The sequence below is a fragment of the Ipomoea triloba genome, chromosome 13 (assembly GCF_003576645.1).
Source record: "Ipomoea triloba cultivar NCNSP0323 chromosome 13, ASM357664v1".
In the NCBI taxonomy this organism is placed as follows: Eukaryota; Viridiplantae; Streptophyta; class Magnoliopsida; order Solanales; family Convolvulaceae; genus Ipomoea; species Ipomoea triloba.
Genome location: NC_044928.1, coordinates 22,731,246 through 22,755,374, shown reverse-complemented (window position 1 = coordinate 22,755,374; position 24,129 = coordinate 22,731,246). Strand labels below are relative to the sequence as shown.

The following is a 24,129-nucleotide window of genomic DNA, read 5'->3' as shown; positions in this document are numbered from 1 at the left end:
GATGTTGAGATATTTTTTTTTTTTTTTTTTGAAAAGGAAATACGAACTTTCATTAAATCAAATGAGCAATACAAGAAGGAATAGTAGAAAAACAACAATAGGGACCAGGTATATTAACATTAAATTATCATATTAATTATACTACAATTTTATTTAGCAATATACATTATTGAATAAGTCAACATTAAAATATCATTTGAATTTTATTACAGTTTCATTTGATGACCAATAGTTTACTGTATAACAATTGATATATATAAGGGCAAGATGAAATAAGAACATGACCTTTCTTGTAAAAAATGATAATTGATTTTAATCGTTCGGTGAGGTTTTAGTAAAAAAATACCGAGTCAAGTTGAAAAAACAGAATTTGCATTACAAACTTAAAGCAGAGTTTTCAATAGGGGCAGATTCAACCTTTCCCCTCATGTTCAATTATCTATATGGAACACATACACTTCATTTTCATAAGTTGTATATAGTGAACAAAGTCACGAGGGGAAGGAGCTCTCCTCTCTCACAAGCTAGAAACTAACCCATGGCATACTTCTGGGTCCAGCTCCGGGCAGTTGTCTCATACTTGCTTCTGTCCGTCTTGTACATGTGAGCGATCTCTGGCACCAGAGGATCATCGGGGTTGGGGTCTGTTAACAGAGAGCAAATAGAGAGTAGCACCTGAAAGGGAAAGAAGATGCAAATAAGCATACTGAATCCATCTTTAAACCTGTGTTTGGCATTAATATATCCCACTTCATATTTTGACCTGCTTAGTCTATTAATTTCATCATGATTTTTTTTTCCTTCAATATATCAATTTTCATAGAAAGTAATATTAGTAGGATAATCAAAAACCTTGGAGATTGTAAGTGCTGGACTCCACTGTTCCTTCAAAATGTCAAGACAGATGCTCCCATTGCTGTTGATATTTGGGTGAAAAACCTTTGTCCTAAAAGCAACCTGCAATATTCACCAAATATCACAGAAGGCATAAAGCAAAAAAGGCCAGAAAAAAAAAAATTAGAAATCTATTCAAAAGAAACATATAAAGAAGTAAACAAGTAAAATGTTGCAGAACAATAATTAAGTGCCAGAATGCGTAAAAAGGAAAGCTGGAAGGTAAGAAGACATAATGAACAGTTTTTTTTTCCTCTTAAACTAAGACTCAGAATGCTAACATCCAACATGGGTACACCAGGACTCCAGGAGTCTAATAATTTTACCCAAAAGAGAGAATAATTGTGTTATCAAGGGTCAAAGTTCAATACTGAGTAAACCATAGGCAATGTTGTGAAAACCACTAGGCACCCATTGGGCAGTTGATGGGTGCCTAGGCACCTAAGTACCTTTTTAAAAAAAGGTCCAATTGCCAAAGTAAAAGCCAAATTGCCAAATAGGCCCAATGCCATTTATAGCCATAGGATTTTAACTTTAAACGTAACATTTTAATATTCCAAAATAAAAGCCGAACTGCCAAGCAGTGAACTGCGGTGGCAATATCAAGAGGTAATGTGCAAACGGCGATAGATGAGCAGCAACTGGTGAGCAGTGATTTGCTGTTGATGGCATTGCCAGCGTCTCGATAGGTTGGCCAGTGGAAGTGGTGAGGGGAAAATGGCTAGTAGGTTTGATTTTGCAATTTGGTTTTGTGATTTTCAATTCGCTACTATGCAGCCATGTCCAAACGATTTTAAGGTTGTTTCGCTCAGAACTACATCATTTTGAGCGAAGCGACCCTTAAAAAAGGGCCCAAGTACACAGTCCCGGCCAACTAAAATGGCAATCATCGCCTATTTTGTTCCGGCATAGAGGCACCTAGTACCTAAGCCAGGTTTTACAACAATGATCATAGGTGTTGTGCTTCTAGGTATGTGCCTTGAAAATAATGGGAAACATTCTGTTTTCCTTTTATGCAGATTGCAATTGAGTATAACCTAAGCATCCACTCTCTGAGCAGTGAGCACATTTCCTAGCTTCAAGATGTTCACAAGAACCACTTATACTGGTAATAGCCTAAAGGTAATAATCAATCTTCAGAACTGTCCCGTAATCGTTGAACTCATACCTTCTCAATTGACTGCAACCACTTAGAGGCATCACTCAGTAAAAGTTTAGTATACTACAGACTACTTACAGTCAACTGGTTCAATCACCAATTGAGAGAAATGAATGAAATAGAAAGATCTAACAATCTCTAACCGCTCATGGTAAAGCAGTTGTATAATCCTTTGAGTAATTAGCATCCAGAGTTTAATCCAAGCATGTCCCAGCTAACCAATGCCAAGGAAATGAGAATCTACTTTTATATGGAAAAAGGTTTATCTTAGCATTGGCATCCAACTTGGAAAGGAAAGATGTAAACTGTAAAGAATATGGTTATAATGTAGCATTTTTGGGCATCACAAATGTAGAAATATCAAAACATTAGGAAACAAACTTATGCACATGTATCAGTAATCACCTCATGCAATAACCATGACTGCATTAAAGCTATTGATGATGGGTTACCTTAGGTGGCTTGAATGGATAATCAGGTGGGAAATGAATGGTAACAAGAAATACTCCGCCTGAATAAGGACTGTCAGGTGGACCCATTATTGTTGCTTGCCAGTGAAACATATCTTCAGCAACTGGGCCTAATGTTTACATCAGGAGCAAAAAAATGAAGTATATGTTTTGGAATGAAGACCATACAAAGTTTCAAGCAAATGCATCCAAAAAAATATAAGTGACAGATCTGTGCTCCTAGGATGATATGTCAACACTTTATGAGGGCAGTGGGTGTTCCCTTCAAGTGTCAAGTGAGATTTCTGCAGGGTAGGTATGTTCACAAGTTTGCATGTGTTTTTACTTTTTAGTGCTATGTAAAAATTGATTTCTTTGTGTACATTAACATATAATATTACTGAAAGTCTGAGTATTAAAAAAATACAAAGCACAAATTCAGAAATTTTTACAACACTCAGGCCCAAGATGGTCTTTGCTAGTGGTACTCTTGAAAGAAGTCAACTGTGCATCCATTACATCAAGTTTAAAAACAGAAAGTGAAAGCCAGAATCTTGAGAATATACTTAAGCAAAAATATAAGTAGCATAATTCATTAACAAGCATTATCATCCAGTTCCCTTTCTCTTTGTTTTTTCACATTTCTATAGTTCTATATGCCTTTAATTTCAGAAGCATTAGGAGTCCTACACTCCTACATACAGATGTAAACTAGAAAGTAAACAAACGACTCAATGATATAACCATAATTCATTAACAAGCATTATCATCCAGTTCCCTTTCTCTTTGTTTTTTCACACTTCTATAGTTCTATATGCCCTTTAATTTCAGAAGCATTAGGAGTCCTACACTCCTACATACAGATGTAAACTAGAAAGTAAACAAACGACTCAATGATATAACCTATAGAATTAAGAAAACTTATGAATGATAAAATCCAATCACTAGAGAAGACCTAGGAATGGAACTTTTCTATAGCCCAATTGCATAAACTGAAAATCAGTTTGGTGATAGATCAAAGATCAATAGCAATTGGAATTAGACTTCTCCTTTGAGCAGTTTTCAGAAGCATTTATCATCCAACTTTCTATTATTTCTTTTACAAATCAGATCATTACGGAGGTAGTCCGAGGAGAAGACAACTGCAAAGAGAAAAAAGGTCACACCAAGGCCCCAGCCCTTAGGATCTGAATGCAATCTCAGGTTAATGGGTTAGAACTTCAAGCTTCACTACACCAAGCCCAACTTGCAAGTACAGGGAACAATTACCTTCTTTTTTTTTAATAAACAGACAGTACCAAGGCTAAATTACACCTCAGAATGAAAGCTCTGATTTTACACTCACCAACAGTTCAGATAGTGGCATCAAAATATATTGCAGTAAATTACGCAAATGAAGTTGAGAACTCAGAAAAAAAAAAAGATTAAAGATTAAATTTGTCACAAAGAGACAATCAATTAATTGGAATCACACATACCAGCACTGCAAGAGGTAGGAGGATCTTTCTGGAGATCCTTGAGCTCTTTCAGAATTCGCTTCGAGGCCATGTCGAACCAAAACCCTAGCTTTCCAGAAAAACTAGATCAGCTCCACGACCAACAAATATGCACACATATATACATAGATAGACAGAGAGAGGATAGGTTGTTTTTGTCGGGGCGGTGAGGGTTCGGGTCTTACCTGAGAGATCCTCCCACTGCGAAACGAGAGATTCTGAGCAGCGAGACTGCGGGGAGGTCTACAGTTCAGACAAATGAATGTATATAGCCAACAAAAAGGAACATTTTTATTGTTACTTTACTCTAAATTTACTAAGAAAGAATTAATATTACTTTTGGTTCCTTTACTTTCGAGTTTTATCAATTTTGGTACACAACTTTAAAATTTTCAATTTTAGTGCTTAATTTTGTTATTTTTATCAATTTTAGTCTTTCCAATCAAATTGACAGCAAAATGTTGTCGAATTTTGTATTTTAAGGGCAAACTCATTACTCATCATCCCAAAGAAAGATCTTTAATATCTAAACAAAATAAAAATCATTTTAAGAGAAAAAGAAGGGTTTGTCAATCGTTGATGCTATAAATCTTATAGATCTATGTCTAGATTCTGTCTGTCTTACCCATTATTTGCACCAATCAAACACTTATAAATATGATTTTACAGTGATTTTGTTTAGATATTGAAGATCTTTCTTTGATGATAATGATTTTGCCCTTAGAATATAAAATCCGGCAACATTTCACTGTCAATTTGGTCGGAAATATCAAAACTGATAAAAATAACAAAGTTAGACACTAAAATTGAAAAAAAATTTAAAGTTGTGCACCAAAATTAATAAAACTCAAAAGTCGGGGGATCAAAAGTGATATTAATTCATTACGAAACTACCAAAATAGTCGCTCGACTATGTTTTTTAATACAACTGACTCTATTACATTGTAGTATCTGTTCATCTATACTTTCTCAATTTGTTGAAGCGCAAGAGTTAATGTCATCGCCTCCACTGAGACTCGATATCATGACCTTCCATATGAGAGAATCACTACATGTCATCTGAGCACAAAATTTCACCATTTTGATTTTAGGATGCGTTTGGAAACTCAAAATTTTTAAATTTTCTATGTTTGAAAAGTGGTGGAAATTGGAGTCAATGGAAAATGATTTCCGATCAAAGGAAAAATAGCTTGATTTTTCTGGAAAATGACTTCCCTTTTCTTTTTAGGGAAGTCATTTTCTGGATTCAACTTCTTCTTCTTCCTGGCTTCTTTCGAGAATGCTTCCTTGCCCTTCTTCTACCATCCTCCACTTTCTATCTTGACTGATTTTTGACGAAATCAGACTGGTTTTCGATGGAAACTAGCACAAACCAGACCGTCGGAAACAAGTAAAAACTAGACTTGTTTTCGACAAAATCAATCTAATTTGTACTGGTTTCTATCAAAACCATATTGGTTTCCGTCGAAAATCAATACTTTTTTTATTAATATTATGTTTGTTATTTGGAAAAAAAATAGTTGGGCAAAACATAGCTGTTGTCAACAATTTTTTAGTTAACAACAATTAAAATTTTAATTATACAATTCTACTTGTTTTCCAGAAAATGAACCAAACACACAAAGATAATTTTCTGGAATGCAACTAAACACGAGAAATGAAAATGTTTTATGAAAAATGACTCATTTCCTATAAGTCATTTTCCTAATTTCTAAACACACCCTTAGTTATTTTGATTTGGTTAATTACATCCTTTAACTATCAATTATTTTTTACCCATTTTGGTCCTCGAGCAACTTTAGGCATCAATTCAAGCCTACGATGAGGGTAAGGGTAAAGAAGTAATTTCATTACATTTCACGCTTGTTCTTTCACCATATCGAATTCATTTATCAAAATGTCCAAATATTTGGGCAAAATAAACAATTGCAACTATGGAAACCTTTATTTACTAACAACCCTAACCGTGAATTTCGAAGCATTTGAAATCACTACAACTAGAAGAGACTCATGGATATCGTTGCAACTAATGGTAGAAGCATAACATGTATTTATATTTTCCTACAGTGCTCAAAGTGTGAAGATGTAATATATTGTATTCTATTTTGAATGGGGACCATTTCCCCATTTGCCTACAAATTTCTCTATTTCTTTATTTATTTAATGTGTGTTGTAATTGGCGTATGAAATAGGAACTGTTTTGCTTGTGCATTTGTATGCCATATGCAATATACAACATATGGGGATCACTTAGCATTTGTTCTGTTGTTTGCTTATCAAATGGGGGTCATGTGCTTTTAATTTTGTTTAATAATTTGCTTTGTTGTAGTCACATGCTCTGTTAGTGGTAACATATGTACTTTGTTGTAGTGTTTGATAATGTGCTTTGCTATAGTCACATAAGAGGTCTAGTAATGCATATTTGTATAGCATATGAGGTCTAGTAATTAATATTATTATACAATGTGAATTCTAACTTTGTTGAGCATTATTCTAATGAATATTTGTACTATTAATTTGAAATAGACTTTCTACTATGATTGTTGGTTAGCATAAGTAAATTAATATTTTATGTTATTGTATTGTAACTAGGTTCTTATTATTTCATATTAAAAATAAGGCATGGAGGTCAGATAGAACAAAGCTTGTGCCCAAAATATGTTGCAGAGAAAGTAGACATATTTCAAAATATGGAGGTAGATGAATGAGGATTCATTACCTTGCAAGAAAAGTACCAAGAATTAGGATATAGTAAGGATGATCCCATTAGTTTTTTTTTTTTTTACAATGACTAGCATAGGTTTAGTGGAGTTAGTAGATGATTTTGAAACTTTTTGCTTGGAAAATTATATTGTTATACCTACCGAAGTAGAGGTTTGGACAATTAGGAAAGCTATTGGTGAGGATGAAGCATATTTACATGGTAGTAAAGAGGATTGTGACAGGAACAATGGGGAGTATGATGAGAGCATTAATGATGATAGTGGTTTAGAAAAGCATCGTGGTAGAATAGATGATTGGAAAGAATAAAAAGGATTTATTGTATTCAGTATTCACTGTAAAGAATTGTATAGATATGTACTATTTATATAAGAATTAACTATTAACCTAATAGACCCATTCTTAAAAGAGCCTAGGGTTTCAACACTCCCCTCAAGTTGGAGAGTATAAATCATATGCTCCAAACTTATTACAAATATACCTAACTCTAGGAGGACTTTGTTAGGATATCAGCTAACTGATCTGCAGAATTGACAAAGCTAGTTTAGTTACAGCCTAACACGATCTTCTCTCTGATGAAGTGACAATCAACCTCGATGTGTTTGGTCCTCTCATGATAAACTGGATTTGAGGCGATGTGCGGAGCTTCTTGGTTGTCACATATCAGTGTCATTTGAGCAACATTGCCACATTGCAACTCTTAAAATAGGTGCTTCAACCACATGAGCTCACATGTGGCAACTGGCAAGGGTCTTCAGCATTAGACTTGGCAACCACATCCTACTTTTTACTTTTCCAAGACATAAGATTACCACTAATGAGTACACAATAACACGAAATAGAGCGCATGTCAAACGGACAACGGCCCAATCTGTATCAGAATACCCAACAACCTTGAGCATGCTCTTTATCTTCATATAGTAAACTTTGCCCCGGTGCTTCTTGATATACCTTAGAACCCGAACAATAGCATCCCAATGAGTATCACAAGGGTTCTCAAGAAACTGACTCAATACACTAACTACAAAAGAGATATCTAGTTGTGTGATTGTGAGATAATTTAATTTTCCACTTAATCTCCTGTGTCATTCTCGGTCAGGCAATGACTCTCCTTGTCCTAATAGAAATTTAACATTCGGATCCATTGGATTATCCATAAGTCTACAATCCAACATACCAGTTTCTTCTAAAATATTCAAGGCATACTTTCTTTGAGAAATGACTATACCACTACTAGACTGGGCCATTTCAATTCCGAGAAAACACTTTAGCTTACCTCTTTGGTCGGGAACCGACTGAAGAGATATTCTTTTAATTGAGACCACATACACTACAAGGTATATGCATTTTTATTAGAATGATGATAAAAAATAGAATGATCAACTTCACTTCTAGTCATACCAAACTCACACACAAAGCGGCTAATTAAACATTATCATATTTAATTGCAGATTATTAATTATTTCAGCCACATGAACCATTTCGGCCAACCATTTCCATATTTAAGAACATTCATTAAATATTTTTCCTAAATCAAAACGATTGCTTTTTCTCTTTTCTTTGGGCGGGAACTTTTCATCAAAAAAGATTTTGCTATATTATTTTTTTGAGTACTACTGACTCTGTTACAATATAGTATATGTTCATAACTACTTTCACTTTCTCAACTTACTGAAGCACAACGAGTCAACAATTAACTTCACTGAGGTTTAAATTCACTTCCATCATCCATGTGAGAGTATTAATCAGGACACTAGGTGCCACTTGACCACAAGGTCTTTGGTGATTTTGCTATATTATAGTTAAGAAGATGCCATATTATGTTCCATCAAATGGATGTAATTAGATTATATGGAAAAATAAATAAACATTAAACGCCTAAATATTTTGTTACAATCTTTTGTATATGACGTTGTTATATATTTAGAATCAATTCAACAACAGTTCAGCGTTTGTAGTCCAACGGTTAGGATAATTGCCTTCCAAGCAATAGACCCGGGTTCGACTCCCGGCAAACGCAGATTCTTTGTGTTTTCCCTGAATTTTTTACGGAGTAAAAGAAAATGAAATAGACCCCCACTTATCAACTCAAATAGAATTATAAAATGTTGCTGCCCAGGATCGAACTGGGGACCTTCAGTGTGTAAGACTGACGTGATAACCACTACACCACAGCAACACAATGTTCAATAGCCGTATCAAATATGTTATGACAGTATTATATGTCTTTCTTTTTCGATACTTGTATTTGAGTGAGCATTACTTTTGTGTTTCCCCTGACTTTTTTTACGGAGTAAAAGAAAATGAAATGGACCCCCACTTAGGGTTTACACTTTGAAATTCGGTTCGGTTTTTTCAGTTTCGGTATTTTTGTAGTACAAAAAATGATACCATTTAGTTTTACAATAAAGTTCGGTTTCGATTCGGAATTATTTCGGATCAGTTTATGATGTTCAATTTTTAACATTTACTAATTTTTCAAACGACACACTACCAAACAATACATATTCGCATGATCCAAAGTCTAAAATATAAATATTACATAAGAACAAAACAATTCAAACACAAAAATAATATAGCAATCCAAATTGTAAAGAAATATCTTGTTGATAACAAGATGAAAAATCCAAAGTGTCATTTAGAGTGTTTTGTTGATAACAAGATGAAGAATCATACATCTACACAGTTAATATTTGAAAAACGATAATTATTAAACAATAGTTTTGAAATATTCATAAAAATATTTCAAACGCATGGCCTTGTAACAGAAGAAACTGAAATTCGCTTCAGTTTAAACTAGAATGGACATTCCAGTTAAACTAGAATTCCATTCCATTTAAACTGGAACGAATTCTAGTAAACTTCAAAGTGGAACAATATCAAGTAAACTTCAAAGTGGAATTTGAATTCCAATTGAAAATTTGAAATTCCAGCTTCAATTATTTATTACTCCGTATATATATTTAAAAAAACGAACGGTTTTTACCGAATTGTTCAGTTTCTCTAAATAAAGTACTGATCGGTTCAAAGTGGAACGAATTCTAGTAAACTTCAAAGTGGAATTTGAATTCCAATTGAAATTTTGAAATTCCAGTTTCAATTATTTATTAAAAAAAAAAAACGAACGGTTGGTTCAAAGTGGAACGAATTCTAGTAAACTTCAAAGTGGAATTTGAATTCCAATTGAAATTTTGAAATTCCAGTTTCAATTATTTATTAAAAAAAACAAACGATTTTTACCGAACCGCTCGGTTTCTCTAAATTAAGTAGCCGTTTGGTTTATACCCCTACCCCCACTTATCAAGTCAAATAGAATTATAAATGTTGCTGCCCAAGATCAAACTAGGGACCTTCAGTGTGTAAGACTGACGTGATAACCACTACACCACAACAACACAATATTTAAAAGCCGTACCAGATTTTACAATGGCGTTTATTATCACAGTATTATTTTGTCTTTCTTTCTCGATACTTGTATTTGAGTGAGCATTACTTTTGTTTAACAGTGGCGTTATTTCGTATTCAAAAAAAAAAAAAAAAAACAAGTGGCGTTATTTCAGTTAATTTTTCAAAATTTTCTGTAAGATTTTGTCAATTACTCTCGAAATGGCTATATATGTGAAAATTGAAATATATACTTATCTTCGTTTAAACAAAATCTCTTCATTTCAAAAAAAATATTAAAATAAATGACAAAATCTCTTACCATCTTATGCATCTTTATTCCGTTATTCGTGAGATAGATCGAACTTTTCATAAGTATTATAATTTTTTCCATATATAAATTTTTAATCATAAATATTAACCATTACATTTTTCCAATATAGTCCTGATTTGTATTATAAATGATTAGTAATTATGGGCCAATCCAAAGTGGTCTGTGGAGTGATGGGGCCAGTTACCACCACTACACTCACTCCACTTTATACTATCATCTGTAGACTAAGTATTTAGATTAGCATTTTTACAGAATTGCAAACATTTATTTCAGTGACAATTATAATCAGTATATCATATATTATCTTGCATAAATAAATTTTGAATTACCGATTTAAATAAACAAATTTAAAATTCAATTACATATGCATGAACATCTCCTATATAATCTTGCATTGATATACTTTAAAATACTTATATTTAATAATAAACATTAAGCATTATGTCATTCGCGCAATGCGCGTGAAAAACTAGTTTATGATATAAGATCAATGTTCAAAATTCGACAACAACATTATAGAGATTATGCATAAAGTGGAAATGCCCCAAATTGAGCCTTTTTATTTTTTGAGTTCCAAGCAAGACCCTCGTAGAATTGTTGGAAATGTTAGATTACTTTAGAGAATGTTAGACTGTTGGGAATGCTATATTACTAGAATGTTAGATTTTTGTATTTGGTTTAAAATTGAGGTATCTGTTTGGTTGAAGAGCTATTTTTTTTTTAATATTATAATGATTAATTTACTTTAATAACGTTAACCTATTTTTTTTTATGTATCTTAATTTTAAAAATTAAAATAAATAAATAAAACAATGATAAAATATTAAAATAAATGATTTTAAAATTAATTAACTACGAGTTTGAACTTCAGAAACATTATAAAAACTAAGAGAAGAGAATATTATAGTTAGTGTGTCAGCCAATTTTAGCTTTGAACACTATTAACAATGACTTGGTTAAAAAATCAATATAAGTGTTTGGTTAATCAATTTTTTTAACTCCAAAATATCATTAGGCTTATTTGCTAATTTAACAAATACCTTTATACAATCAAGTGAATCAACTAATGTTATCAATTAGTTATACCTTTTGAATCAATAAACTAACATTCATTTATCAAACAGGTGTATATTTCACATCCCTTCCAATAAGTTATATTACATCCTCGGAATAAATTACATAACTTGAACCAGAAGCCTAGGAGTCAGTCTTCATGTTTGATGTAGCAAACCGAGCTGTCCTGATTTGATCTGCTGTCCTTAGAGGCTCAGATGGCGTCTTTCGCTTTCCCCTTTGGTCAAACCCTGCTGACACCAAAACCCAACCGCAATCTGGTGGCGCCACCACAGATCCTTCGTGCATCCTTCACTACAATCACCATATTCCCTTCTTCAGCGACTCATTCCCCTCCCAAAGCTCCACATTTTCAGCTTCACTTCTCCCACTGCCCCTCCGACGACCACGCCATTTCTCGCAAAACCCATTCGTCTCTCGCCACTCTCATTCTTCTCGCTTTCTCCTTCGCCCTTCTTTCTCTCCGCCTCGTCTCTGGCGTCCTCCTCCCTGACTTTCCCGACAGATGGGCTCAGCTCATTGCCTTCTCCCAACGAGCCCGTTCCGAGGTGATGGTCCATTGCCCCCAGGATTTGGTGCGGGCCGTCGTCGCGTATGAGGACCGCCGCTTCTTTAGCCATTTTGGCGTCGACCCTATTGGCGTGGCTCGAGCAGTTTTGTCGTTCTCGGCTCGCGGTGGTGGCAGCACTATAACCCAACAGGTACGCGGAGTAATGCATATGACTTGTTTGATGTTTTGTCTCAGTGGGTTAGTTTAAGATTGTTCAACCTGTTTTCCAAATTCCAAGTCCCCGGTTTTCTATTTTACTTGTAATTTCAGAGGGCAAAAACCACCAAAGGGGACTAATTGTTAGCTTTATAGTTGAACTCCATTTCTCAGTGTTTATTAGTTGCTTACTTGCTTTATCGCTATATTCATCTCGGCCATTGTTCCACAATGGCTTGTTCGGTATTAGGTAAACGACTTGAAGAAAGAGATCTTTTTTTTTTTTTTTTTTTTTTTTTTTTTTTTTTTTTTTTTTTAGCCTTTTGACTTAATAACTAATGTATTAGCGGCTTTGTAAATGGTTTTTTACATTAGCGATTTGGTCTAAAAAGTTGATTTTGAAAAGTACTTTGAGAAGCTTTTCACTTTGGCTTTTTTTAGAATAAATAATCAAATTCCTTTAATATCTTCATTTTTGTTATCAAATTGTAGGATCCTTCTCATCATTCTGTGAACTTTTAATTTTAACTCATGTATTATCCAATATTTTAAATGCAGCTTGTCCGAAACACCTTGCTGAGGAATGAACGTACATTCTTGAGGAAAATTGTTGAGATGGTGCTGGCTCTGGCAGTTGAGAGGACAATTTCAAAACTCACAATCTTGAGCTCTTATTTATGTAAGGTCAAGCATATTTGTACTGATTTACTCTCTAAATTCTGTGACCCATGAATCAAGTTTCTCTTTGAACCATGGAGCTTGATAGCTTTGTGTTTTATTCCAAATGAAGATATATACATTTTGTATAGAGGGTAGAGATTCCAAGCATCATAAGATTAGCATTATGGTGTATCTTTCAGACTGTTTTGATGGGCACAATTTTATTTTTAGAAGAAATCTCTGAAGATATAAATGTTTCAGGTAATTAAAATAAAATAAAATAAAATAAAGAAGAAAGAAAAGAAGATAGAGAGGTGTGCGTTCGTGTATTATTCCATGCTTTGCATTTTGTGCACTTAAGAATTATTTTCTATTATGTGGGTTTGCATTACACTGTACTGCATATTAATATTATAGTTTGCATCACTATCTGGGTTGTTGATATTGAATTTGACAAATCACAGTGTTTCTTGTACATAAAAGCACAGGAGTTGCAACTCTACTTCTTTCCTTGATTGTAACTTTTCTCTTTGTAGTAAAGCCTTCTGTTCTATCCTTAACTTATCAGAGTTGACTAAATTTATTAGGCATTTCTGGACCAGAGCTTCCTTTTGGGATATCTCTTTCCAGTCTAAATGGGATCATGGTAAATTGCAGATATACTGGGGACATGGCATTTATGGTGTTCAGTCTGCATCAAATTTTTACTTCGGGAAGCATATATCTATTCTTAGCTTGGGTGAATGTGCTATGCTTGCAGCAATGATACCAGGACCTGAGATTCGTTCCCCATTCAGGGATTCTAGCAGGTTTTGAGCTCTCTGTCTTCTCTCTTTTCAATTATCTTCTAGAGTTATATTTGATACATATCTGCATAACCTAATAGATTGTTTTCCACCATCTTAAGGGGAAAGATCTTCCAGGCTAGAGTTTTAAGAAGGATGGTGGACGTTGGATTTCTTGATGTTAAGCTAGCCCTTATGGTTGTGAAGCAATCCCTAGAATTGAATTCTGAAAGTCATGATTATTCAGAAGCATTTGTTGTTCCCCTGCCTTCTCATAAAGTGGTAAATTCAAAATTACTTTCTTATCCTGCTAACATATTTCTACGGACTCTCTGTTTGCTATGTTGTTTACAGTAGATAAAGTTCATATGTTTAGTGTGAACCTATCTGAAACTTATGCTGCTTGATGATTTTGTGCTCAAAGACTGTTTAACGTTCTTATCATGGTATATGCCAACTTGATGACAATTTAATTATCCCTCCATCCCATTTTTACAAAAAATTTGAATTTCTTTTGAACTTTTGATATTTTGACTGTTTTAATTTTTATTTGTTTATTAATATATATAAATTTTCTTTTGAAAGTTTAAAATGTTTCAACAGCAAAGGTGAAGTCAAGTTTTGGTGAAATTAGCAAAGAAATCAATGTAGTGGCCAATAAGTTGGGTCAAAGGAAGTTCTGTTTTATTGTATGAACTTGTATGGGAAAAATGTGATCCATAGGAACTATTGGTACAAACAGATAGCAGTAAAAACTGTTCTTTATTTTAAGGGTTAGCATAATGTTCCAAGACACCATTGTTAATCTTTATTTATTTATTTTTCGAATTTGATTAGTGATGATAGTTAAATTAAAATTGACCAAACAGGTTATGACCCAAAAAAAAAACCCAGCAAAATGAGGGAGTTATATCTGACATGACTTGATGGAATTGCAAAAGGGGAGCCCTTTACTTCCTTCTATTTCTTTATATTACTAAATTCTAGTCAGTTTATCCCCAGCTTTGAATCAATTGTGTAAGGATAGCAAAAACGCTAAGATTAGATGCCATTGATAAATCTAAAAATATTTGCAAGGCATGTTTATTTATAAACTGAATTTACTATCTGAATGAACTTTGCTTTACACTTTTTAACTATTTTCCTTCCTTTTTGGGTGTTTTAGCAAGCACTTGTGAACATAAACAGTGAAGCTGGTACATTATCAAATTTCAGAAAGATATGGAATTGGGAAAGGGAGAGCAAGATATGGGAAGTGAAGGAGGATATGGAAAGGTGGGCAATGAGTGTAACAGAGAAAAGCCGGATTAATTACAAGTGACTTCTGGAGCTGATAGTGGAGAATGGGAGGTAAGATGATGTCTAAGGTTTAATGTTCTGATTTTCTAAAAATTTAAGCTCTAATTCTGTTACATCTGTTTTCTTATTGGACTGGTTTATTTGGTGAATGCTCATCAGTAGCTTATGGGAAATCTATTATTTAAGAGCTTGATGCACAAACAAATAAAAAGTGAGTGAAAATAAGAGAGGAATGATTGGGACTTAGAATTAGTTGCCTATTTGCCAAGTGCCTACTCTATGGTAGAAAACTAGAAATGTGATTTGGTTTCATAGATTGTGGGGGATTGCAGTATGGTGTTTGAGGCCATTTCCATAGTCACCCAAATACATAGTTGTACAAGTAATCTTACTTCCACAGTCTACAATGCACACAAACCAAATAGAGCTCAAGCAATCCACAAAACCTCCCTAATTTCTCTACCCACTTCTGTGATAGACAAATTAGGTGCATTCATGAATGTTCTTGAATTATGTTCAACTTCCTTTGCACCAAAACATAACATTCATGCATATGACTAGGCAAGTTAAACCCTAATCCCAAAATAGATATAGCCACCCGTGTCTTTAGAAATAGAAACACAAATAATTTGAAGGAATACAAGGAATAAATGATGAAAAGAGGAAGGAAAGAGAAAACTCTAGAAAAGGCTCAAGCCTTTCTTCGAGACATAATGCTTAAATAGATGGAGCAAGGAGGGCTTTGAGTGCAATTTCCGCGTAGGCTAAAAAAGTCTAGTGAAATGCTTCTCAAATACCTCCCTCTGAAGTTTCTTGATGTGCTGGAGTGTAGCTTGACACATTGGGCAATGCCTGAGTGCAATTGCTTCAACTTTAAGCTTCGGGAGTCACTGAAGGGGTATCCTTGCATTATCCTTTCATCTCGAAATGGTCCAAATTAACATGCCTGCTAATGCAAAAAACCAATTCAAAGCAAACATAAGGCTGTGATTCAAACCAATAGTAAGGAGTTTAAACATTAAAACACACTATACTCTAAAATGAGTCCAAAATGAACAATAAACAAGTGCCAAAGTGTGTGCTTTTTGTATGTGCATTACATACCGTTGTTAACCGCACTGTTTCCTCAACATAGATTTTATGTATTTGTCACTTCTTTATGTCAATTTGTTGAATGCAACTGTGCTTCTTTATTGTTTAGTTTAACTAGAAGAATTTAAACAAAGTATACCTGAAGTTCAGTCTTTTCATATACCAGAAATGGAGAATTTACCTCAATCTGGTCTCCAACTTGAACAAGTGCGCCTAATGAACTAGTGACAAGTGACAGAGATGAATTACTATCCTTCCATATTTGAAAGACTGGGACACTGATGGAATTGACTATTATCAGAGCAGCCATGTATGCACGATTCAACTAAGGCCAATTCAGTTTGTAAGAGTAAGAGTTAAGTTGCTATTATTCACAGAAGATGTAAGAGTTGGAGATGATAAAGAGATGTTATTTTACTGTCTACTTTAAAGAAATTGAGTGTAAATTGATATGTAAACTTCGCTTAGAGCACCCCTATCAGGTGATTTTATTTGGTTTATGGCAGGAAAAGTGCTAACATGGCAGGAGAGAGAGGAGGAGAGAGAGTGAAAAAAATGTCCTGCAAATTCAAGTTTTTGGAATAGTGTTTGGCAGCATCAAAATCGAAGAAAAGAGAGGTGTTGTGCGTGTTTCGCGCACAACAGCACCCATGCAGGCGCATCTGTGATCTGACAGCTTTACCCTTTTTTTTTTTTTTTTTTTTTTTTAAATAGATTTGTTTTAATTTTTTTCCTTCCCTCCCATTTTCTCTTTCCTAATCATACTTACAAAAACTCATCAAAAATCACAAAAAAACCCTACTAGGCCTTCCCCAATTGTAGATTTTGGCAAATTTTTGGAATAGTAAAACTCAATGGATTGGTTTTTAACAAATGGGAAGGGGGTTGTTTTTGAAAGTTATTTCTCCTGCAAAATGGGGATGGAGGAAAAAAATCGTTTTTGCAGGAGAAATAACTTTCCCTTGAGTGGAAAGTCGATGAGGATTATGTGGTGGCAAAAGGAATCAATACTAAGAAAACCTGGGATTGAGAATATTTTTGTCAAGAACCTTGCTCCTTCTATCACCCGTGCTCAATTAGAGAGATGTTTAGCTCTTGATTATGTAGAAGCCACAGTCTGAAGTGCTCGGACCTACTACAAAGATTGGACAGACGTGGTTACTAAGGACCATGTTGAGGTGAAGAAAGATATTACTGAGCCTGTCAAATGGACTAAACCTCAGGAAGGATTTCTAAAGTTGAATGTTGATGCAGCAATCGATAAGCATACTGGAAACATGGGGTTTGGGTGTGTCTTGAGGAATAATAATGGTCAATTTGTAGCAGCACGTGGACTCCGCTGGAGAGGAATTTATAATGCTAAGGAAGCTGAGGCAGTAGCGATTAGAGAATCACTCAGTTGGCTTAAATCCAACAACTTTGACAATATCAATGTTGAGACTAACTCTCTTTTAGTTGTGCAAGGTCTCAAGTCAACCTTGGGTGACTCCTCTTTTCATTTAATTTTAGCTGATATTAAAAACTTAATGAGCACGTTTGCTCATATTAGTTTATCGTTCTCTAGGCGATCTGCGAATCAGGCAGCTCATTTGTTAGCTAAGTAGTCTGTTTCTATATCTGATCGTATGGAGTGGTTCTCAACCCCTCCCACTATCATTTGTAATGCTCTTACTTTTGATTTGAATTAATATATCTTTCTGTTCTCAAAAAAAAAAAAAAAAAATTAGAGAGCATGTTTAGCAAATATGGCATAATACTGTCCTGCAAAGTAGTCAATGATGAAAATGGAAAGAGCAAATGTTTTGGATTTGTTAAATTTGAAACACAAAATTCTGCCATTTTTGCTATCAATTTCGTCTATGGAGTAGTGTTTGAAGGGAAGAAATTGTAAGTTGCCTACTCTGTTTTTACTACCTAGCAATTATTGACACGACCCGACACGAAAATAATTGGTTAGTGTTTAGCTTTAACATGTCTCGAGGATCATAACGGGTTGATTGTTAGGTTTCATGTTTTAACGGGTTAACCCATTGAGCTTATAAATTTTACATGCATGTTGAGCATTCAAAGTGAAACAATGTCATATGTACGAGTTTGCTGTAATGTACATAATTGTTGTAGGCTGAAATATAAAGGATTTGGAAAGGATATAAAGAACTTTTGTATTGTGTTAATTAAAACAAGGCCTAAAAAGCATTTATAGGACTGGATAATCTATGCTCTCGATGGGTTAACACAAGAAAAATGTAGGATGTGAATCTGACTTTTAGAATGCTTTGACAGAAGGCAACGATCTTGCACTCATGCGAACCGAGTGGGTAGCTATGGCAATGTACGTGGTTCCCCTTTATTTCCCCTCCCTAATACTTCAAGCTTTGTAGGAAATGTTGGACCTTAAAAGGAAGGAAAAAGTTGGTTTTGAAACCAACGTGGGACAAGTAAAGACAAAATAAGCCTTCTTTTCTTTCAAAGTTTTCCTAATAGTGCATTCCCATAAAATCTTTCTTTATATTATATGTTTCTGAATTTGGAATTTAAAACCTGCCCTTTTAGCTTGTAGATTTTGGGTTCATATTATTGTTTCATCGAACAATCTAGCTAATAAATTGTTTGTTATTTATGTTGTTTGCTAATAGGTTCATGTTGTGAGTTATGTTATTTCTCATGTTCTTGTAATTCTTTAATTTTCCTAATGTTTTACTACATTTCCATCAAATCTTTCTTTGTATTGAATTTAAAACATGCCTGGCCCTTTTAGCCTGTAGATCGATTTCAACTTTAGATTGTTTCGAACCAACAACTTAATTGGTTTAAATTAATTGTTTGGTGTTTTTTCAGATATGTAACTACATTTATGAAGAAAGAAGAGAGGGCGATGGATGCATTTAAAGAGCAAAAATTCACTAATCTAGCTTTGTATATGAAAAACTTCGGTTGCAATCTAACAGAGTATCTCCTAAGGGAGAAATTCTCCAAATATGGGAAGGTCAATAATACTATGATTGGCTTTGTCAACTTTGATTCAATGCTAGGAAGACAGTTGAGACTCTTAATGGTCAACTAATAGGTACTTACACATGCATGCATGCTTTGATGCTTATTATGTAGTATTTCTTACGTCTCGAATTTGATTGTATGCTAATGTAATTTCTTTGTCATCAATAATTCCAGGATCAAAGAAGTCGTTTGTTGGAAGGGCACAAAAGAAGGCTGAAAGAAAAATACTCTTTAGAATGATCGGCACATGTAAGGAGATGTGTTGGGTGTATAATATATAAACATAAATATATTGTTCAATTATAACTTAAACTTTTAATTAAGATAACATATTTTAGTTCCTGTTATAAGTCTAATTTCATTCGCTCTTATGTGTGTGTGTGTGTGAGTGAGAGGAAAAATGTACTCCGTAATACTTTTAAATTAAAATGTAAAAGTATTATATTTTCTCATTTAAATAAAGTACTCCGTATTACATTTTATATTATAAGTATTACAATTTTATTTTGACCCAACCCGTCTCACGCGGACAAGAATCCGTAAAATAGTCTCGACTTTTTGCCTAATTTTATCACTAACTATTAAAATTGAAAGGGTATTGCATTAATTCAGATAGCCTAACACAATACTATTTTTGAGATTTCTCTTTTTATTTTGAATAAAAATGAGGGGAGACTTGAAAGAAATGAAGCTTTTGACAAGACCAAATCATTCCAATTTCCTCCTCCAATTGATCCGGCGACTTCCTATTGGTAGAGACAACGCAATATTACGTAAAACTTATTAAAAGAAAACAAGATAACATTTGACATTGGTCAATGCTCATATTGAACAATGAACATCGAGACATGGGCACGTGGCCACACTTAAGCGAGCAGAACACTTTTACTCTCTGCATCGCATTGCACTTGATCATTGCCGGACTCTTCTTATTGTCGAGTCAAGTCGCGCGACAACGCGTCGAGAAGAGCAGACGAAGATCCTGGATTGTGAAGGAGCTCTGAGCTTCCAATGGCTTACGTTGAGAGAGGTAACAATCTGATCAATTCATTTTTTCGCTAATCATTTTCTCTTTTCAGAGTTTTTTGTTTTTGTTTTTGTTTTTCCACAACTTAATTTCTTTTTAAAATCAAATTTCGAAATGTTACGTGGAATAGATGAAATTGGTGATCTCTTTTAGATAATATCTTGAAAATTGTTCGACTCGAATTAAGTTTTATTTATTATTTATTATTTTGCTTATGATTGTTGTTAGGGAAAATGCAGAATTTATGTTAAGATTTATTTCCTACCATTGTAATTGCAACAATGGAAAATTTGAGAAATCTCGTGCTAGGTTATTAGTAGGTCATCATATATCCTTTTTCCTAATTAAATTTGTTATTTGATTCGAAATAGGTCATCATATATGCCTTTTATCTTGATACTTGCATTATGGTTTCGCAACTCCATGAATCACAGCTGTATTTTCTTCATACCTTGACCGCTGCGGTATTTTCTTGATAGTTTAAGTATCTTTCTGGAGGCTGGATTTACCTTTCAGGATGGATAATTGTGATCTAAAATATTTTGGTGTTAGGTGCATTAACTAGAATTTCTGATCCTTCACTAGTAATGTGTATAAATTTTTTCAATAAACTAGGGGAATTCTGGTGAGTTATTCTATGGGGATGGTTGTTGGGGGGGGAGGGGGGGGGGGGGGTTCCAATATTTTCTAGGTTTCATTTTCCATCGAAAACACAGATGAAATGAATAGTGAATTAGTGACCTGGGAGAGGGTCTTCCATGCTTGAGCTTTGACACTGAAGAGGGGCCTCTCATGCCAATTCTTGAGTGGCAAGAGGAAGCAGAAGAACCTTTTCCATTCTGCCATTTGTGAACTTTGTAACGAAATACAGTTTCTCCATTCTGCCTCTTCTGTTCCCCCTCAAGAGTAGTTAAATTGGCTTTTCCTGGCTCTTCTCTGAGTTCTCTCACCTAATTTTCACCTCTCTCTCTCTCTCTCTCTCTCTTTTTCGAAAAGTTGATGTCCTCCATTTTTCCATTTCAAGTTTAGAAAATACTTCAACTTGAATGCAATCATTTTTCGATATTTATTTATTTACTTTTTCCAAAAATTTGGAAAATTTTCCATGAGCTGAAGAACAGGCCCTTAGTCTCTCTATAGAGTATTTGATTATTGACTTATTGCAATTTCTTACTTGGTACTAGGAAGGATTGGCTGGCATATCTCTATTAAATGTGATTAGACTTGTCCAGCATGCCATCTTGCTCATCCTTCATGTCCTTAAATTTTTATTTTTAATGCATGTCCTGGACACATTACTAGTAGGAATGGCATGTCTTGGACATCTTCACTAGGGCAAATCATTTTGTTAGGGGCCTATCCTTGGAAAAGGTTAAGAACATAAAGCTATTTGAATTTTTTATGGTGAGATATCTATCACTAGATGGTGCAATACACTTAGCAGATCTAAGAAAATTTTGGAACTGCTTTTCACTTTAGCAATAGCTGGTGCTAAGGAGATAGATTGGAGGGATGGCTGGGAATAGAAGATAGGCTATGTTACTTCGTTGAAAAGAAGCTAGATGTCCAAGTCTATTAGATTTGAATATTTATTAGCATTTACAATTGCAAGATTGACTTTTTCTTTTCCGTTTTTGTCAGAGTCAGTTATAAACTTGGGGGAACTACAATATACTTATATTCAATTAAAGTTATACGTACCCAAAAAATAATCAGTTAAAAGTCTTTATAGCTTGGGCTTCTTGGGAACTTTATCTATTCTTTGATTTCTTTCTACCTTGTTCCTCTATTATATTCTTTTGCTAATTTGTTACATGGCTTTCCACCTTGGCAAAGATGACTGGTATCTTATGCCTAAATTTATTATAATTTCAATTTATGGTATGTTTCTTTGTACTTGAAGTATTTCTACAAAGATGTATGGCATATAACATTTCTTGTGCTAGGTATATCTTAAGAGTTACGAGTAAGACCTGGAGCTGAGTGCGTGTTTGGAACTTATCCCTCTCTAATACCAATTACACATTGCAGACACTGAAACAAATTTCAGCATATTAAAATTGCATTTAATGGTTAACCCTAGTAGAACCTGGTTACTCAACCAAGAAATATAAGCAGTTCATGCTTTTCTAAAACTGAAACATACTGGATGATCAATGTTAAATTGTTAATTAATGGTTGTTTTACTAAAGTATTAATGCATGCCTTTAAAGTGTTGGCACTCTATGATTCCCTTTTAATGAAAATCCTTATTTATCTATCAAAGAATACATAGTGCAGACACAAGTTCGGCAGGAAGAAATTTTAATTCAATCCTCACTCAAGCTACGCATTTATCTCCCTACGTGTGTGTGTGTGTGTGTGAATAGTGGGTAAGAAGGTGGGACCTATTTGGTATTTCTTTAATTGAAGAGAGCCATGTTTTTACAAAATGTATTGAAAGCTAAAAGCAAAGTGTTAAGAGGCAAAAACTGTTAAAAACAAATTGCTAAGCGAAAGAGATAATTCAATTCTTGTCCTAGTTGGGTCTTTCCTTATCTGGCAAAAGATGCCAAAATCAAGTTCTTAAGATCTTAGCTACTAGGACTCGAATACGACGTTTCCTTTGTTTGACTTCATCAAGTGTTCTATAGTTGAGAGATGGGTCTTCTTGAGCCATGTAAAGGATGGGGTTTTCTGGGGCTTTTTTTGCGACTTGAGGGATGGGTTTTGGCTATTGATCTGGAGGTAAATACAACATTTCCTTAATGATTGGGAAGTTAGAATAATGTATTTGGGAATGTAAGATGTTTGCATTTAAATTATCATTATTCTGGATAGTAGATGTGTAATGTTCCCACAGGTAGTGCAGTCGTGCATATTTTCTAAACTCAATTTCTTTACTTCATATCGAATATTAATATGAACTGATTTCATTGACAAGTTTGTCCTTGTAGAACTTTGAGTTGTGTTATTGTATCTCTCTTGCTTACCCTGACAGGCTGACTGTACCAATTAGTTTTATAGAAATTTGGATAGGTTAAAGTTTCACTGAATTAACTTATTAACTACTAACAGAGTTGGAAGGATGTCAAACAAGTATTTAGTTCACCTAAGTTGGACTTTTTGGCCTTTTGGGTTTTCAGTGGTATCAAACATCTTGTGCTCAAATATATTTCAAAATATAGTACAAGGAAAAGGGGAAAGGGAAGAAGGGGGTTGGATGATGGTAGAGGGAACTGGAACGAAAGGAGATGTATAGATAGATAGATGTATACATAGATTCTTTTGTATATGTTATATTGTTATACATTCAATCTTCAGTAGATTACAGATCAATTTTCTTGTAAATAAATTTATTTTGCAGGTGTTGTCAAATCCAAGCGATCAATATGGCGTTTGAAAACAATCACTGATTTCTTTTGGGCAATCATCAACTTTATAGGCGTGTTTTTTGCTACTATGTTTTCGGTAATACTGATTTTGTTTTCTTGTGGTTAAATTTCATTTACTTTTCATATCTTATATTCAAGTTTTCTCTACCTTGTAGATGGAAAAGTCTGATGCGTATAGGAAGGGGACTGGATCTAGTAAGAAGTGGGATGGTGGTGGCCCTGGAGGTCCTGGAAGTGGTCCCTATGGTGGTGGTCCAGGTGGACGGCCACGTGGATTAGATAATGTTAGAGGCATTGACCATAGTAAGTTCTCTACTGTCTTGAAGCTCTTTTTGTTGTTGTTGTTGTTGTTGTTGTTGTTTTGATTAAATTCCAATTGTTATGGAAACAATGCAGGCTCGCTCCCTGCTTGTGGCTCCTGCTGTGGTGGTTAAGCACTAGCGTTGCAAAATTTCAATATTCCGAGTGCTTGCTTTTGGAAATTAAAAAGTATACTCCGTAGTATATATGTTTCACAACTAATACAAAGTCCCTAAAATCCTATTTCCTTATATAAATGCCTGTCCTTGTTTTGGGTATTTCTAAATGTATTTCCTTGAACTTTGGCCTATGTTTCACAACTAATACAGTCCCTATTATCCTATTTTCTTATATAAATGCATGTCCTTGTTTTGGGTA

At 34.2% G+C, this 24,129-nt stretch overlaps 4 protein-coding genes and 3 non-coding genes across 10 annotated transcripts; 4 read left to right on the top strand and 3 right to left on the bottom strand.

Moving 5' to 3' along the window:
• Positions 1-335: 335 nt before the first annotated feature.
• On the bottom strand, positions 336-4,291 carry LOC116002084 (ubiquitin-conjugating enzyme E2 28). 2 transcript variants are annotated; one of them, XM_031242096.1, is made up of 5 exons: positions 4,184-4,291; positions 3,981-4,064; positions 2,506-2,633; positions 853-957; positions 336-675 (listed from the first exon to the last, which is right to left on the bottom strand). In XM_031242096.1, the coding sequence occupies exons 2-5, from the start codon at positions 4,048-4,050 to the stop codon at positions 532-534; spliced, it is 447 nt and encodes a 148-aa protein (XP_031097956.1). In that variant the 5' UTR covers positions 4,051-4,064; positions 4,184-4,291; the 3' UTR covers positions 336-531. The 2 variants fall into 2 exon arrangements, with proteins under 2 accessions (XP_031097956.1, XP_031097958.1); XM_031242098.1 differs by having other exon boundaries at positions 3,981-4,068; positions 4,184-4,247.
• A 4,376-nt stretch (positions 4,292-8,667) lies between these two features.
• On the top strand, positions 8,668-8,739 carry TRNAG-UCC. The gene has a single exon. It is a non-coding gene; the product is annotated as a tRNA-Gly (tRNA).
• Positions 8,740-8,825: 86 nt separating this feature from the next.
• Positions 8,826-8,898, bottom strand: TRNAV-UAC. The gene has a single exon. It is a non-coding gene; the product is annotated as a tRNA-Val (tRNA).
• Positions 8,899-10,041: 1,143 nt separating this feature from the next.
• TRNAV-UAC lies at positions 10,042-10,114 on the bottom strand. The gene has a single exon. It is a non-coding gene; the product is annotated as a tRNA-Val (tRNA).
• A 1,479-nt stretch (positions 10,115-11,593) lies between these two features.
• LOC116001879 (biosynthetic peptidoglycan transglycosylase-like) lies at positions 11,594-16,720 on the top strand. Of its 3 annotated transcripts, XR_004094322.1 has the most exons (7): positions 11,599-12,212; positions 12,776-12,901; positions 13,535-13,686; positions 13,785-13,944; positions 14,828-15,012; positions 16,220-16,402; positions 16,560-16,720. XR_004094322.1 is itself a non-coding variant. In XM_031241823.1 (6 exons), the coding sequence occupies exons 1-5, from the start codon at positions 11,709-11,711 to the stop codon at positions 14,981-14,983; spliced, it is 1,098 nt and encodes a 365-aa protein (XP_031097683.1). In that variant the 5' UTR covers positions 11,599-11,708; the 3' UTR covers positions 14,984-15,012; positions 16,220-16,553. The 3 variants fall into 3 exon arrangements, 2 of the variants coding, with proteins under 2 accessions (XP_031097684.1, XP_031097683.1); XM_031241823.1 differs by lacking the exon at positions 16,560-16,720 and having other exon boundaries at positions 16,220-16,553; XM_031241824.1 differs by lacking the exons at positions 14,828-15,012; positions 16,220-16,402; positions 16,560-16,720 and adding an exon at positions 14,532-14,821 and having other exon boundaries at positions 11,594-12,212.
• A 1,065-nt stretch (positions 16,721-17,785) lies between these two features.
• Positions 17,786-19,117, top strand: LOC116001371 (polyadenylate-binding protein 7-like). Its single transcript, XM_031241253.1, has 2 exons — positions 17,786-17,940; positions 18,892-19,117. Exons 1-2 carry the CDS (start codon positions 17,786-17,788, stop codon positions 19,115-19,117), a joined length of 381 nt encoding a protein of 126 aa, XP_031097113.1.
• Positions 19,118-19,927: 810 nt separating this feature from the next.
• Positions 19,928-24,129, top strand: LOC116002403 (selenoprotein K-like). Its single transcript, XM_031242537.1, has 4 exons — positions 19,928-20,080; positions 23,424-23,527; positions 23,607-23,754; positions 23,848-24,129. Exons 1-4 carry the CDS (start codon positions 20,062-20,064, stop codon positions 23,883-23,885), a joined length of 309 nt encoding a protein of 102 aa, XP_031098397.1. The 5' UTR covers positions 19,928-20,061; the 3' UTR covers positions 23,886-24,129.

What these genes read in the sequence shown, in the direction of transcription:
- LOC116001371 (XM_031241253.1), top strand. Translation starts at nt 17,786, where the DNA reads ATGTTTAGCAAATATGGCATAATACTGTCCTGCAAAGTAGTCAATGAT. An exon ending in GTGTTTGAAGGGAAGAAATT is followed by an intron (nt 17,941 to 18,891) that starts GTAAGTTGCCTA and finishes GTGTTTTTTCAG; the next exon opens with ATATGTAACTACATTTATGA.
- LOC116002403 (XM_031242537.1), top strand. An exon ending in TTTTTGCTACTATGTTTTCG is followed by an intron (nt 23,528 to 23,606) that starts GTAATACTGATT and finishes TCTACCTTGTAG; the next exon opens with ATGGAAAAGTCTGATGCGTA. An exon ending in TGTTAGAGGCATTGACCATA is followed by an intron (nt 23,755 to 23,847) that starts GTAAGTTCTCTA and finishes GAAACAATGCAG; the next exon opens with GCTCGCTCCCTGCTTGTGGC.
- LOC116001879 (XM_031241823.1), top strand. Translation starts at nt 11,709, where the DNA reads ATGGCGTCTTTCGCTTTCCCCTTTGGTCAAACCCTGCTGACACCAAAA. An exon ending in CCATTCAGGGATTCTAGCAG is followed by an intron (nt 13,687 to 13,784) that starts GTTTTGAGCTCT and finishes CACCATCTTAAG; the next exon opens with GGGAAAGATCTTCCAGGCTA. An exon ending in CCCTGCCTTCTCATAAAGTG is followed by an intron (nt 13,945 to 14,827) that starts GTAAATTCAAAA and finishes TGGGTGTTTTAG; the next exon opens with CAAGCACTTGTGAACATAAA.
- LOC116002084 (XM_031242096.1), bottom strand. Translation starts at nt 4,050, where the DNA reads ATGGCCTCGAAGCGAATTCTGAAAGAGCTCAAGGATCTCCAGAAAGAT. An exon ending in ATCCATTCAAGCCACCTAAG is followed by an intron (nt 958 to 2,505) that starts GTAACCCATCAT and finishes TGAATATTGCAG; the next exon opens with GTTGCTTTTAGGACAAAGGT. An exon ending in CAGCACTTACAATCTCCAAG is followed by an intron (nt 676 to 852) that starts GTTTTTGATTAT and finishes TTTCCCTTTCAG; the next exon opens with GTGCTACTCTCTATTTGCTC.